Raw genomic sequence first — 16,464 nt, 5'->3', positions numbered from 1 at the left:
AAAAGACCTGAAAACCCTTATAAAATATACCTAAAACATAATCTATAATATTAGATTATAAAATATATTAATTATATTATAATTATAAAAATATTATAAAATTTACTAAAACATAATCTATAACAATACATAATTACAACTTTCAAATGGAAGTACATTTTCTTTGGTGTCCCTGAAAGCTATCAGTTTTCATTTGTGGCCCTCAGTGGGCTTCAATTTTGACATGCCTGATCTATATGTTTGTTAGTCTTTAAAATGTAACCAGATTTTTTTTTAAGTTTTCCTTTTGGTATAAAGTATCTTTTATTTTAAAAAATTATAAGTAACCTTAATGCACCCACCTCTCCCCCCATAGCCAGCCCCTCACCAGTGTCCCCCCATCCTGATGCACTCAGACCTCCCTCAGAGCCAGCCCCCTCAGTGCCCCATCCCAAAGTACTCACTCCTCCCCCGAGTCCGACTCCCCAGAACCCGCATCCAAATGAACTCACCTCTCCCCCTGAATGAGCCTCTCCCCAGCACCGGGAGTGCCCCCATCAAATCTCCCCCCCCCCCCCAGAGCCAGGCACGGGAGTAACGGAACAGCCGGGTAAGGGATTCTAATCTTTACAGTGGCCACTGCTGCCACCCGGCCCTGCTGCCTCAACTCACAGTGTGTAGAGAGCCAGGAGCATTTAGCCAACTCTCAGTCTCTGTTCAAAAGTATCATGTGGGCCAGAGCAGCGTGTGCTTTGCTCCCAGCCCAGCCCTGCGCTCCCTGGCATGGCACCCGAGGGCAAATGCCCCCCTTGCCTCCCCTTCGCTACGCCTCTGCTAGCCCAACAAGTCCCTTGACCCTCAGGCATGCCGGAATAGTGCGCCCATTACTTCGAAATATATTTAGAAATAAAGGGCACTTTGTCAAGATGCTTCACTCACAGGCCATGCACCTGAGAAATGTAGGTATTATACTATCAGGTCCAGCAACATACCTGCATTGTAGTTTCTTCATGGCAGTGAACCATTCAATAGGACCAAGACTATTTGACATATTCAGAAATGACGTGGATGAAGGGGAAAACAGTGAAGTGGCAAAATTTTCAGATAATACTAAACTGCTTAAATAGTTAAAACCAAACCAAACTGTGTAGATCTTCGAAAGGATCTCAGAAAACCAGGTGACTGAGCAACAAAATGGCAGATGAATTTTAATGTTGATAAATGCAAAGTAATGCATACTGGAAAACACAATCCCGACTATGTGTACAAAATGATGGAGACTAAATTAGCTATTATCAGTCGAGAGAGATCTTGGAGTCATTGTGGATAGTTCTCTAGAAACATCCACTCAATGTGCAGCAAGCAGTCAAAAAAGCAAACAGCTTTTTTAGAGAATAAAACAGATAATATCTTATTGCCTCTGTATAAATCCATGCTAGGCCCATATCTTGAATAGAGCAAAGAGACATGGTCACCTCATTTCAAAAAAAGGTATCTTGACATGGAAAAAGTTCAGAAAAAAGTGACAAAAATAATTAGGGGTTTGGAATAGCTGCCATATGACGAGAGATTAATAAAATTGAGATTTTTTTTGGCTTAGAAAAGAGAAGAATAAAGGGGGATATGATAGAAGGCTATAAAATCATGACTGGTGTGGAGAAAGTAAACAAGGAAAAATTATTTACTTATTCCCATAACATAAGAATGAAGGGTCACCAAATGAAATTAATAGGTAGCTGGTTTAAAACAAATAAAAGGAAGTATTTCTTCACACAACATACAGCCAACCTGTGGAACCTCTTGCCAAGGGGATGTTGTAAATATTGGGACTTAGCAAGGTTCGAAAAAGAACTAGACAAATTCATGGAGGATAGGTCCATCAATGTCTATTCACCAGTATGGGTAGAAATGGTGTCTCTAGCTTCTGTTTGTCAGAAGCTGAATTATACTGAGTTACTGGTTTCGATTCTGGTTAATGTTTGTACAAATTGAATAACATTTTGCATAAAAGTTTAAATCTCAAATCTTTTGTTTCATCCTTCACAAAAGGTTAATTTAATGGATAAGTGTTAGAGTTCAAAAGACTAAGGACATTGTGACACAAACAAAATTGAAGCAGAATAAATGTGTCCACTACTGGGAAACAAAGGCTGAGTTCTCTTGCTATCCCATAGAGATTCAAGATTTTAATACACAAGTTTATATTTGTATGCCTGTTTCAAAGGCACAAGTGTCATACTCACTTTACTGGCTGGGTTTTTAAAATCAATCCCTAATGTTGACATTGCCTTCACGATAGCCAGGATGGATTGCAACACGTTACTGTAAATGACCGATTTGAATTCCATGTATTCCTGATCTGTGAAGCCTTGTTTATGGATGATCCTGTGATGCAAACAGAAAAAGTGATCTTAGGCAATTTTCAAGTCAAGGATGAAGAGGAACTGGATAACAAGTGCTTTTGAATTCTGTTTGAATATTACAAAGAACTTATTATAGCCTGCCCTAGGAGAACCATTTGCAATTCAGGAAATATAAAGCTAAGTGTGAGTCTCTGAAATCAGCCAGCTCTTCTGGATGGTGAAAAGGTGAATAGGTAGATGAACAGTGAGAGTGAATGGAAGCTCTAACACTGAGGGATACCATTGGGACTTCATGATCTGCCAGAGATAGGGGTAGCATTTAACTACACTTCTCCAGGAGCAGCCCAGAGAACAAATTTTTACTCAGGCCAGATCTACACTTCCAACTTCTATAGGTATAATGATGTTGCTCAGAGGTATGAAAAGTCCATGCTCCTGAGCAACATAGTTATACTGACTTCCCCCACTCCCATGTAGATGGCGTTATCTTGATGGGAGAATGTTGGCTGTCAACATAGCTACCATCTCTTAGGGAGGCAGATGAATTACAGCAAAAGTAGAAGCTCCCCTTCAGTATAGCAGTGTCTTCACTTAAGTTCTATATAAAGGCAAGCCATCTAACCCAGTTCCTCATGGACTCGGGGGGGGGGGGGGGGGAAATAAGTTGCTTCCCCCTATTTTGGTGTGTAGCTTATTCTCTCCTGTGCATCCATCCAGCCATTTGGCTGCAAATAAAGGGCCGACAGGCAAGGCTACTCCTACTTCCTGCACCCTTCCTCCCCACTTACTTAAAGGTGCAGGAATACTGAGTGAGGTGTTCCTGCTATTTTCTTGTACATAAGAACATAAGAATGGCCATACTGGGACAGACCAAAGGTCCATCCAGCCCAGTATCCTGTCTGCCAACTGTGGCCAATGCCAGATGCCCCAGGGGAAGGGACCACAACAGGTAATCCTCATATGATCCCTCCCCTGTCATCCATTTCCAGACAAAGTCAGAGTTGCAAACTGAACAGGGCTAGGTAGGACTCTCTGCCTAGAAGAATAAGGGTTGTGACAACATTGCTCTAAATCAGGCATGTCCAAAGTCCGGCCCGCGGGCCAATTGGGCCCGTGTTCCAGTTTAATACGGCCCCCCAGGTAATTTGGCAATATCTATCTTTTATGGCCCCCAACGAATCCATATGTATTGAGATGAATACATTGTAAAATCTCAGTTAATGTCAGTTGGTCTAAATCAGTTATAAATATATTTAGACACAACATGTATACTTGGTGTTATGTTCCTGTTCATATTTTTTGAACTTAAAATTGACAGACAACCTTTATTATCAATAATATGTAATGTACTTTACAATGTTCCTGACATATATTTCAGCTTCCTGGATTTTTTTTTCATCTGGCCTTCAGATATGAAAGGCAGAGTGATTTAACACCTGTTTAGATTTGTCATCCATGTGACGAAATGAAAAGTATGCCGTTTGCAATAAACTTTGCATAAAATAGTTAATTTGCATTTAATTTTAATGGTTCAAAGAATGTCAGGCAAAATGGCCGGCCCTAACGCATGTTCACTTCATCAAATCTGGCCCTCTTTGAAAAAAGTTTGGACACCCCTGCTCTAAATGAACAGAAGTGCACAGGGACACTTGTTTTGCCAGGGACAAGCTTATTCTAGCGCCTTGTTTACACTACACAGTTGTTGACAAAAGTCAGATGTACACACTGCAATGCTCTGTCTACTGACAAAACTTTCCTGCTTTGACAACAACAACAAAACCCCCACAAACACCTTAATGAGAGGCAATGAGCTTTTTGTATCGGAGTGTAGAGACTGCACTTGGTTATATTGCTATAAATGGCCTTCAGGATGCATCCCACAATGACCTTCATTACTGCTCTGCTCAGTAGTTAGAACTCTGCTGCCCTGCACCCAGCTACATATCTGGTTCTTTTTCTTTAAAGACTTGGGAATTTTTGAATTTCTACTTCCTGTTTGCTCATGGACAGCTCATATCACACTGTCCCAGAGGACAATGGTGGCTCCTCACTTGGAGCATACCTGCACTGTTGCGTTTGCTGTGACTGTGGGGAGAGGAGGATGTGCATTCCTAGCACTGCTCCAGACAGAGTAACTTTTATACCTATGGTCAGATTTCACTCTGGAGAAGGGTTATGAATGGTACATACAGAAGTGCCATACAAAAATAAAGGAGCAAGCATATCAGAAGGTGAGGGAGTAAAACTGTTGCTCTTATGCTATGCCAGAGACCTGATGTTTTATAAGGAGCTGGATGTCATCCTCTGCAGTGACCCCAAATTCACTAACTCTGTGGTTACTTCAGTGGCATTGGAAACTGTGGACAGTAGACTCAATCCCAAGGATGAAGCTGCAAATGAGGAGGTTGAGTTGAAGGTCCATGGGGAGGATGGCAGGATCATCTGGTGGCATGGTGAGTCTGGACCCCTTTTCCACTCTAGAGGGTTCCAGGCATTCCCAGAAGTCCATCTCTGGTGTTCATGATACAGGAGAGAAGAGCTCAGGTGAATGCTTTTTTTTAATTTGAATTGATGCTGCTTGGTTATATGAGACAGAACTGTCCTTTGCTTTGTATATTCTAGAAGTGTGTGAAGGGATAGAAATGTACAGGACTAGTTCTGGTTCACATTCTCCTGTGCAGCTTTGGAGTGGGTCAGAAGAGCGTGTTAATGAACACTGAGATGTCATGGGAATCATCCAGTGAGATCTCAAGAAAACTTTTCAGGGGATAGTTTCCAATTGTCTATCAAAGGTTTCTTGGAAGAGCTGCTTTGTGCCTTCATCCACTGGAGGACTCTTTTTTGCACCAATCAGCAATTCCTTGTGCAGGGACCAAAGTGGCACACGGGTGAGAAGCACAGGGACCTGCATTCAAATGCAGGAACTGCACCTTTGCATCCTTGCTTATCCTCAGGAGTATACTATTGGCTTCAGTGACCCATGCCTATAGAAAATGGTGGCAAAATTTGCAACATTGTCCCTAGTCACATGCAGCGATCCCCTTAAAAAAATCACCTGGATCCTTTGGCCTGGGTTCATTGTCCCACGCTCCCGCCCCCCTCCGCCATCCAGGATGAAATCCTCATGTTTAGGGTATTTGCTGATTTTAGTACTTGCCAGTGGACAGTAAAAAACTGATTCTTATTTAAAAAGAGGCATATTTTACTATAATAATCGGTTGTTGAACATGAACAATCACACTTCAGTTTATTGTTTCTTGTGCTTCTGAAGATGTAGCCTTCTGGGGAACCCCTTACACACTGGTGGAGCATCTTCCTAAATTAAGGAAGCAACCAAGGAGGATATGTTCTGAGAGATGCTCCAATTCCCAGGCTGAAAAACAGGACCACAAGGAATGAGGAGAGACGTTAAAGGAAAGATTTTAAATAGTGAAGCAGAATTTAGGATTGAATTATAGCAGGCCAGGAGCAGATGATCAAAGTGATGTAGGAGCAAACAGAGATGTTAAGTTCCTAATCATGCTGCAGTAGAAAATATGGACGCTCACCGTCTGCTTTCTATGCACTCCCCAAACTCCTCTCACATATGTCTTGCAAGTTCCTAGCCTGCCTAAGTACCCCGTTCACTCCACCCCTTCAGATAGCATCCAAAATAATAGCCAGATAAAGACATACTGCTCTTCACTATAATCTTCAACCCACCAAACCTTTTGTGTGTGCATTGTTAATTGATATTTAATTTTAAAACTCTTGAAAGATAACCTATCTTTATTTGTTTCCAAAACATGAGTATTACTGCGGAAATTAATATCCAATGGCAACTTTATCATTTTCTGAAAAACAAATCCTATTCAGGAATCACCAAAACTTTCATGCAAGGCATCAAGTTGACAAAGCGTGACAGAGTGTTGCATAAAAAGAAGCATTTCAGGTGCTCATTTTAAAAATGTTGCCTCAAAAACTCCATTTGAATAGTCCCCCATGCCAATTTTGCCCCTCTAATAGCCTTAGACTCTGGCTGCTCAAAATCAACTGCCAGGTGATCCTCTGCCATACCCCACCCCGAGGGGAAACATTTAATCGCTAGCATCAGAGGGTATGTCTATACTACCCTCCTAGTTCGAACTAGGAGGGTAATGTAGGCATACCGCACTTGCAAATGAAGCCCGGGATTTGAATTTCCCAGGCTTCATTTGCATAAACTGGGCGCCGCCATTTTTAAATCCCTGCTCGTTCGAACCCCGTGCCTCGCGGCTACATGCGGCATGAACTAGGTAGTTCTGACTAGGCTTCCTAGTCCGAACTACCGTTACTCCTCATTCCACGAGGAGTAACGGTAGTTCGGACTAGGAAGCCTAGTCCGAACTACCTAGTTCGTGCTGCGTGTAGCCGCGCGGCACGGGGTTCGAACGAGCAGGGATTTAAAAATGGCGGCGCCCAGTTTATGCAAATGAAGCCTGGGAAATTCAAATCCCGGGCTTCATTTGCAAGTGCGGTATGCCTACATTACCCTCCTAGTTCGAACTAGCGGGGTAGTGTAGACATACCCAGAAATAGTATGGAGTGCACAGCAGGATGCTAGGACCATGGGCATATTTTCCTCATGTCGGTCTATCCTGCCATAAAGACAACACCAGCAAAACAGCTTTTAATCTGCCAAAGGCACATTCTGTGATCATTCTGCACCTGCTAAGCCTATTGTTGAAGTGCTCCTTGCTGCTGTCCTGGTTTCCTGTGTAAGGCTTCATGAGCACTGGGTATGCTTGGTCTCCCAGGATCACAATGGGAATTTTCAACATCCCCCACTGGAATCTTCTCTTCTAGAAAGAAAGTCCCTGCTTGCAGCTTTCTCTATTGGCCAGCATTCTTGAAGATGTATGCAGCATGCACTTTTCCAGATCATCCCATCTTGATGTCATTAAAATGCTCATGGTGATCCACAAGTATTTGCAACACCATAAAAGTACCCTTTCTATTGATGTGCTCCATTGCAAGATTTCTCAGAGTCAAGGTCCTTTGTAGCAGGATGTGCATGAAAAACAGGAAACTCCAAACTGCAGAACACTCAAAATCTTGGCTCTTTTAGTGTGCATGTCCCACAGGAATGTGTACTATGTGGAAGTTGTGGGATTAAAATAATACATTTTTAGTGTCTGTTTTGAAATGTAGGGGATTGTGAACATCTGAAGAAAGACAAGCAAGTGCACTTATAATTCTCAAACAGTCATTTTAAATATTGTTATTATCCTTAAAAGCATTTGAACAACAAGAGGAAGAAAATAGATGGTCTCAAAATAGCACTAGCAACTGTTATTTCAAAAAGAAAAAAACTATTTGTTAGGCTTTTGTATTTATATTCACATATTATGCCATTTCCATTCTATCCACCACAAGAACAGCTAGTCAGTAGCAGTCTCTTAATCCCTTTATGCGTGACCTAACCAAACAAGGAAACATTTTCAAATGCATCTTCAAAGCATAGCCTTCTTTAGAGAAGATTCAAAAGCAGTAATATCATCTTGTAAATACACAAAGGATGAGAACAGTGTAAACAGCTGAACAATTATTTTCTTTAATCCCATCTGAAAATTTAAGCACTCTTAAAAAATCTCAGATGGAAGCATATTGGATTGGGCTACCATTCATGATAAAATGGTATTATATACACATATTTGAGGGTATAGTTTAGCTGTGTGTGTTTGTATGTACACATCTGTACATGTATGTGCATTTTCCTGAGATAGGTGCAGTTAGCTAAATCTGAGCAAGAGCAATCAATTAAATACTTTGGAATTTTCTGCTTTTTCTCTTTTAAGATACTGTTACTCTTTTTTATGTGTCAGAGAATGTTATCCAAAAATCAGATTTCTGTGAGGTTTGGATCAAATCCAAAGCTATTTCTGTCATGATGAATAATAGAAACTATAGTACTGTGATCTAGTCATTAAAAATATCATATCAATAATATTAGGATGGCCTCATTAATGCTGGCTGAAAATTTTATTTTAAAATTGTTTCTGACAGGAAAGTTTCAACAACACATTTTTTTTTACTGTTCACTTCCATGGAAAATTTAGATTTTTTGTTGTTGAAAAAATGAACACCTGACAATCAAACCTTTGAATACTGAAATATTTCAGGTTTTGACCATCATATTTTGATATTCACCAAAATCACAAAATTTTCCATAGAAATTGTTTAAAAAATGAAAAAAAGTCATAATTTTCCATAGAAAACCACCTATTTTCCAACAAACTCTAAATCTTGAAGACATAGAGTTTTTTGGGTTTACCTCTGTTGCTATCCAAGTACATTAGCTGTCAACATTTCTTGGCGTTTCCAATTCAGATAATCAAGATGACATTTAGCCCTATTCAGCAAAACATTTCAGCACAACTTCAGTGGAACTACGTTTTAAAGCACTTTGCTGAGTATGGATGAGCTGTTCAATCAGAGTTACAATGAAGGAAATACAAAATACCTGATTTTACATGAAGCAGAAAAGTTAGCAAAACATTTGGTGAAAACTATGGTTATATTATTAAAATTGTCCTGCTGAAAAGTGAACTGAAAAATGTAAAAATTTGCCATTATGGCATTTATCCCTAGGCAAAATATTGTCCAAATAATTCTTTAATGAGTCAATAAGGGTAAGAAATAACCAATAAAATGTAAATGAGAAAGGGTCCTCTCTACTAAAAACACTCTTTTAAAAAATGTGTAGATTGGCACAGATGGATGCCAAAAATGTGGAGGCATTGCTCAAATAATTACAGTGATCATGCCTCTGGGATTTTTTAACCATCCTCTGTATTTATCAGATGACCATAAAAAGGAATTTCAGGCAATAATTCACAAATTCACCTGTAAAAAGAAGCCTCAGCTAAACAAAAAGAGTTTTTGAGCTTGTAAATATAAAGGAGGACATGGGCTGTATGTTTAAGTAGGAGTTATGTTGCCATTGGCTTGACTCAGTTGAGTTATTCTTTAAACTACTACTTTAGTTACCTTTAGAAAAATTGGCTTGCTTAAACACATGCAAAGAAATGTGTACAGCTTAGATGGTAATATAATAATATAGCCTATATTGAAGCTCATTCAGTGCCGAATCCAACTCCCTTTGAGAACAATGGAAATACTATACATTGCATTCAATGGGAATGGGATCAGACCCTTGTTGAGTGAACAGTTACTGCACTAGGTGTCTCTTAGATAATGGCACAATCAAAATAGCTTTTTGTCCAGATCCCCAACAAGAAGGGGATATTGCCCTTTGGGTGATCTCACCTCTTCTTCCCAGCATCTTTCAGCTGGGACCATAGAAGTGGGATAGGACAATCATGCTAACTTCTTCCTTAGCTCTTTGGAGTGGTTAGTATCCTTGGGTGCACAAAGACATAATTCCCTGCAATTGTGTCTAGCCTTGGTGCAAAATATGTAATGGGGGTATCCTTGCACCTCCCACTCTGCACAGAACACAAGGGCTAGATTCAATTTCCCATTCACTAGAGGGTTGGCTGTGGGTAGGAATTAGAGAATTCTGTGAAGATCAACTGTGACAGACACTTGAAGAAGCAAAGCATTGATTTATAAGTTTATAAATTCAATTACACTCCTTGATCTAATATTCATGGTGTCATGCAACTCCTGCAGAAGCTAGTGGAAAGACTTTGCTTGACTTCCAAAGTAGTTGGATCAGTGCAATATTTTCCCAATATATTTGATTAGAAAATCAGCTGTATATCTCTGATCGTTTTGTATTTTGGTTTGTGTGTTGGAATTGGAAGTTGATATTCATTGTTTTTTGCATTTTATTTGAGAATAAAATTACTTGTAGCTAAGACATTTGCTGCAGAAGCTGCAAATATTCAAATTTTATAACTGAAATTAATATTCATGAACCTACTTCATTTGCTTCACAATAGTGCTCTTTCCTGATTCTCCAGCACCTGCAGAAAAAGAACATTCAAAACTGTTACTGATATACACATAACTCTAACAGGCAATCAAATTCATCTTGCAAAGTCTGTAATTTTCTTGGACAAAAACTGGGAAGGTGAGAGACACATACAGTCTGCAGAGGCATCATTTTATCTCCTAGAATCTGCTTTCTTTTTCAATCAAGGTGTATTTTGCACTGAAATCCTAATACAAATGTCATTGTAAAAGCTAAAAGAACAATGATATAATTAAAAGAATATAGATTTTGGAAACAAAGAGAAAAGAACACGGGCCATAATTATATTCTGTCAGCATCCACTGGGCACTTGAAGCATGTGAAAGCTCATTTCAGTGAACAAACAGCCCTCAATCCTGCATCCCATTGCATGGTGGGGAGGGGAGTGGGGAAGGGTTGCATTTCATCTATATATAGAAGCATCATGGGTGCAAACTCCTTGTAGTGGATATAAAACTACACATCCTATGTACCATGACCTTGGACTCTTGTGTAGAAGAGAGACATAGAGAGAGAGAGTATGTGTAAAGTCAGGCTTGCTCAGTTTAAGAAGAAATCTGTGTCTGCACAGAGCCCTCATTGACTTCACTGAGGTTCTGCCTCGGGGCATGGGTCTGCCCAGGTAAAGTCATTTGCAGAAGTAGGACCAAGTTTCAGCCATGGGTAGTCTTATATACTTGAATCTGGCCCTCATACTGAAATGCCTAACAATCACAGCATGATATCCCCCTGCTGCAAAAGAAGTGGTACGTGCCTTTGCTTGCCTGATACAGTGTAAGTACAGATATCCGGGAGTAGCAATGTTAGCAGGTCAGGTGAGCAACTTACTGGGTTTTAGGCCCTAGTGTTTCAATGGGGGAATAAATGTGGGGGCTAATTGCAAGGAATTAAAGGAACATGAGTTTCCATTGCTATGCCTTTTGTCTGCTACAGCACCTGTGCACAATATTTTTGATATAACCTCCTTTGGCACAGGTGTACATGGCTACAGACAGTGGAGAATCATGTCATTGCTATTCTAGCTGGATGTTCATCGACTGGACAGAATGAGTTCATGGCAAGCATTTTCTAAACAGATTTTTTAAAAAAGTTAACAGCATTTAAATGTCACCAAATGAGTCATAACAACTAGCAAAACACATGCAAAACATTCTTCTAAAACCCCGAAAGTGAGTGGCAGAGAGCACTGGTGAAAAATACCATGATTGTACTATCATTGGCTGATGCTGCCATCTGCCACTCTCTGTGATTAATTACGACTGTGTCAACAATTGGTTTTGCATCTGGAACTTGCAAATTTTTTATAGGTCAGTATCGTCTGAATACCCATTTAAGGAACTGAGCAAACCACAGCAGGCCCCTGCCAATTGTGCAATTCTTACCAGAGTTTCACTGTTTGACAGAGTGTTCTTATGCAGTGTAGTTATAGCTGTGTTGGAAGGATATTAGGGTATGTCTGCATAGCAGGGCTAAAGTCAAATTAAGCTGCTCAACTTTAGCTATGTCAATTGCATAGCTTAAGTTGAAATAGCTTAATTCGGCTTTTGGCACTGTCTACACAGCAGGAAGTTGAAGGAAGAACACGCTTTACTCCTCATGAAATGAGGGTTATCATGAATCAGAATAAGAAGTCCTCCAGCTCAACACTATTTCAAAATGAAGGCTTGTAGTGTAGATGTCCATTATGTTATTTCGGAAAAAACATCAGTTATTACAAAATAACACTGCTGTGTAGACATGCCCAAAGAGAGACAAGCAGTGAGGAGGGCCAACTTTTGTTCAGGAGGGAAACAAGCTTTCAAGCCAAGAAGAGTCTTCCTCAGGTTTGGTCTTAGGACATTCATGCAAAATGCCTATGCTAGCCTGAACAATGTTAGTGAAAATAATACATAATTTAGTCCTTGTTCAATATCCAACAAAGTTAATTTATACTAGGAGCAGGAATTTATATTCATTTCTCCTTCTCTGTGTATACTCTTAATTAATATCTAAGTAATACTTAGTCATTTGCTACATGGAACTTTTAGGTTCAGTTGCTCCTAGATACACTGCCTCAGGAGGAGCTCTGACTCCCAAGGAAGCAGAATAGTAAGAATTTATTGCAGTCCTGAATCTTTCCTTCCTTCTTTCCTCATGTTCAGCCAGATCCTCTGGCCAGGATAGGGCTGCTACAACATTACTGTGAGCTAGAGAAGTATTTTATTATTTAGGTACAGAATGTTTATTTGCTTTGCCTAAGATCACACAGTGACTCACTGGTAAAACAGGATAAAAAATACAGATTCCTGGCCCTGAGCCCCATACTCAGTCCATCAGAACTTGTTGACTATATAAGAAAAGACTTCTCTTAGCATTTTCTTCCTTAAAGGAATATGAAATGCAGTGATGGAAATGTTCTAGAAAGAAAGCTCCTGTGATATTTGGAGTGTGAAGATGTTTGAGTTACAGGGATAAAGTTTGCAAAAACATCCTAATAATAGAATCATAGAATACTAGGACTGGAAGGGACCTCGAGAGGTCATCGAGTCCAGTCCTCTGCTCCCATGGCAGGACCAAATACTGTCTAGACCATCCCTGCTAGATATTTATCTAACCTACTCTTAAATATCTCCAGAGATGGGGATTCCACAACCTCCCTGGGCAATTTATTCCAGTGTTTAACTACCCTGACAGTTAGGAACTTTTTCCTAATGTCCAACCTAAACCTCCCTAGCTGCAGTTTAAGCCCATTGCTTCTTTTCTATCCTCAGAGGCCAAGATGAACAAGTTTTCTCTCTCCTCCTCATGACACCCTTTTAGATTCCTGAAAAATTATCGGGTGCTTTTTAGAACTAAGCTGATGAAACTTTTAAACCCATAATAGGTCATTTCTAATTTAAAATACACTCTTCATTCATGCTCAGACTGGTATAAATAGCTAAACATAAAACTTGATTCTTCAATACCTAGGATAGTGAATTGTTATAAGTGGAAGTCCACTAACCTTGACAGAATTAATGCCACCATGATGAATGCGTCCCTTTGATAATTTTAAAGAATAATGCTGATTAGGAATGAATGACAAAAGGAAGGAAGGAAGAAAGGAAGAAAGGAAGGAAATATATTCAACAGATTATGAATGTCTGTGAGTTCAAAAAAGCAACTATTGATTGATGTAGTGAAATGAGGATAGACCCATGCTTCAAATTAAGCAGCAAGACACAACTGTATTACATTTCAGCATGGGAGGAGCACTACTTACTCACCACCTATATTCATCTATACCAGTCAGTTTGTTCCACTATGAAGGCCACAAAGCTTTTTAGCATATAACCCATAAGTTGGGCTAGGCTCTTCTTAACCAGTCCCCCATTACTCAATTCTCTGAGTCTTAGTACCTTTGCCCCTGCAGAAGGATGGGGACCTTGGCCCATAAGATCTGATCTCAGCCTGTGAAGGCCAAATGGTCTCACCCTATCCCAAAGCCCAAGACTCCTCACCATATCCCAGGTCTTTTATCTCTGGGTACCAGTCATTTACTCTTTTTTAGTCACATTGTCAACTGCCACAAGTTGTGATGAATAAACAACTCCATTCAAGTACTGCAGTTGGGGTATGTTTAAACTACACGGCTCCATTGATGAAGCCATGTAGATTAGGCTGATCGGCAAAGAGAAATGAAGCCGTGATTTAAATAATCGTAGCTTCATTTAAATTTAAATGGCTGCCGTGCTGAGCTGACAAACAGCTCTCGTAGGATGAGGTTTACCGGGGAAGTCGATAAAGGACTTTCATGTCTGCAGGGGAGCGTCCAGACTGCTCTGATCTGCTGACAAACAGCTGATCGGCAGAGTGGGGCAGCCATTTAAATTTAAATGAAGCCGCGATTATTTAAATCGCAGCTTCATTTCCCTTTGCTGAACAAACAAATCTACATGGCTCCGTCAACGTAGCTATGTAGTTTAGACGTACCCTTAGATATTAAGCCTGTTCCCACTTAACCCACTGTGACCTGAAGGTGCTTCAGGGAATGCAAAATGCTACTTGGTCCTCTGCCAATTGACCAAAGGGAGAAAAAATTCCTTCCTGCCTTCCCTCCCCTACCCCCCTGGGTGATTAGCTAGACCCACAGCATCTGTCAGACTGGTTCCCATGCCTAGCTCAGGGGGAGTAAGGTAGGGCTGCTGGGCACAGAACACAAGATGGCCACCACTCCAGGTTAAATCCTGGGATCTGGGGAATGCTGGCCATTCAACACCCTTCCCCACAACTGGTGAATGGGTGCCAGAGACTCCTGAGGGGAGAAGTGACCCGGTGTCTATCAGTTAATGTCCACTCCCTCACTGCTGAGACACTCTCTCACCCATTGAAGCAGGTGGGAGGGTATTTAAGCTAAATGAATCTGGCTGAGCTATGGTTTGGTTATTATTCACTACAGGTTGAATCTCCCTGGTCCAGCACCCTCAGATCTGACTGGTCCCAGAGGAGGGAGTTTGCTGGACCAAGGGAGGTCAATTCTGACCCCTCTGCTGACAGACTCTGGGCTCTCCCGCAGTCTGTCAGCGGATCACCAGGCTCCCCTGCTCCCATGTCACCAGGTTCTCTGCCCCAGGGTTTTGGTGGACAGATAGGCAGGGAGAAAAGTATTCAGATTAATGCTATGAATTCTGTTCATCAGTGTGGTTTGCTCCAGAAGTATGACAGAACTCAAAACACATGTCAGAATTTAAGAAAACAATATATCTCTAATTCCCAAATAAAACTTTTCATTTGAATAAACAGTTTACTGTTGTAGACTTAGAACTACTAGCCAATAAATATATATTGTTTACACTTTCAAATACTTCCTTGCATTCCGAAATGTATTCTGATACAGATATTCATTTTCTTCCTTTTTTTGTGTTAAATTGTTAACGTGATAACAATTTAAAATGTGTACATGGTAGTTTTGAGATTCACCAGTATGTTCAGATGCTCAGCACTTCTGAGCTTACATGCATGCCTGTTGATTTATTGGGTGTATGTTCTAGATTAATACATAGTTTTACTTCAACAGTCATCTTTGTGTATACACACAGACTACTGTATTATTGTAATACAGTACATGTATCTCATGCAGTGTATTGTATTTTTCTAATAAACAAGTTATTTTTATACATTTGGTAGAGTGAAAATTGGAAAAAACTGAATAGAACTTTTTGTAAAAACTAGTAAATTTCAGTAAAAATCAGTTTAAGGGGCTTAAACATAATGAACAATTTTGTGAAGATAGACCAGGCTACTTTCCCTGCTTCCACAGACAAAAACAAGAGGACAGTGAACAAAATTGAAAGGTGACAAATTTAAAATGATTAAAAGACACATTGTTTCATAAAACAAAAGACAGGCCTATGCAGCACTTTAAAGAATAACAGGATCGTTTATTAGGTGATGAGCTTTAGTGGGACAGATCCACTTTGATCTGAGGAAGTGGGTCTGGCCCACGAAAGCTCATCACCTAATAAACCATCTTGTTAGTCTTTAAAGTGCTGCATAGGCCTGTCTTTTGTTTCAGCAAGACCAGACTAACACGGCTACATCTCTAATACTATGTTTCATAAAACATTCAGTTAGATTGTGGAACTCATTGCCACAGAATATCATTGAGGCTAAGTTCTTAATGGGATTCCACTAGGCAATGAACTCTTATCTGGAGAAGCATATCCAGAGTTATAATAATAAAACCTGAAAAAGAAAAGTACTGGTAGGGATAAAACTGCATATGATTCAAAGTATAAATACTCTAAATAATGGAAGTTTGAAAATAAAATTTTCCTGGTTACAGGTTATCCTATGTCCTATCCTTCTGTGTGTTTTCCCACACCATACTATGCAGGAACCAATGCAAGTCAGTGTCAGTATACTGGACCAAAGCTAGCAGACGTGTGATCCAGTATGGCAATTCTAATATTTCCCACAAGTATCTATCTATCTATCTATCTATCTATCTATCTATCTATCTATCTATCTATCTATCTATCTATCTATCTAATCTTTTTTTGGGGACAACAATTTTTTTGGCACACCTAGTCAATTTTTTTTGTTTTTGAATAAATCTTTGTCAACTTTTAGAATTTTAATTAATTGTTTTGCACAGTTGACCTGCATGTTCTTCACAATTAAAGCTTTTTAACCTGTGATCAGAAA

General features: G+C 39.9%; 1 protein-coding gene across 1 annotated transcript in view; it reads right to left on the bottom strand.

Moving 5' to 3' along the window:
* The window catches only part of GNAT3 (G protein subunit alpha transducin 3), a 34,104-nt gene that overhangs the window by 14,330 nt on the left and 3,310 nt on the right, over positions 1 to 16,464 (bottom strand). The window contains exons 2-3 of the mRNA XM_006117150.4: positions 10,249 to 10,291; positions 2,223 to 2,364 (exon numbers count right to left, since the gene is read on the bottom strand). Coding sequence (XP_006117212.2) covers positions 2,223 to 2,364; positions 10,249 to 10,291 — 185 coding nt within the window. The remainder of the gene's footprint in view (positions 1 to 2,222; positions 2,365 to 10,248; positions 10,292 to 16,464) is intronic.

This window comes from Pelodiscus sinensis, chromosome 1 (genome assembly GCF_052426305.1).
Source record: "Pelodiscus sinensis isolate ZL-2025 chromosome 1, ASM5242630v1, whole genome shotgun sequence".
Classification (NCBI taxonomy): domain Eukaryota; kingdom Metazoa; phylum Chordata; order Testudines; family Trionychidae; genus Pelodiscus; species Pelodiscus sinensis.
The sequence above is the reverse complement of the archived record's forward strand: the minus strand, read 5'-3'. Positions and strand labels throughout refer to the sequence as shown.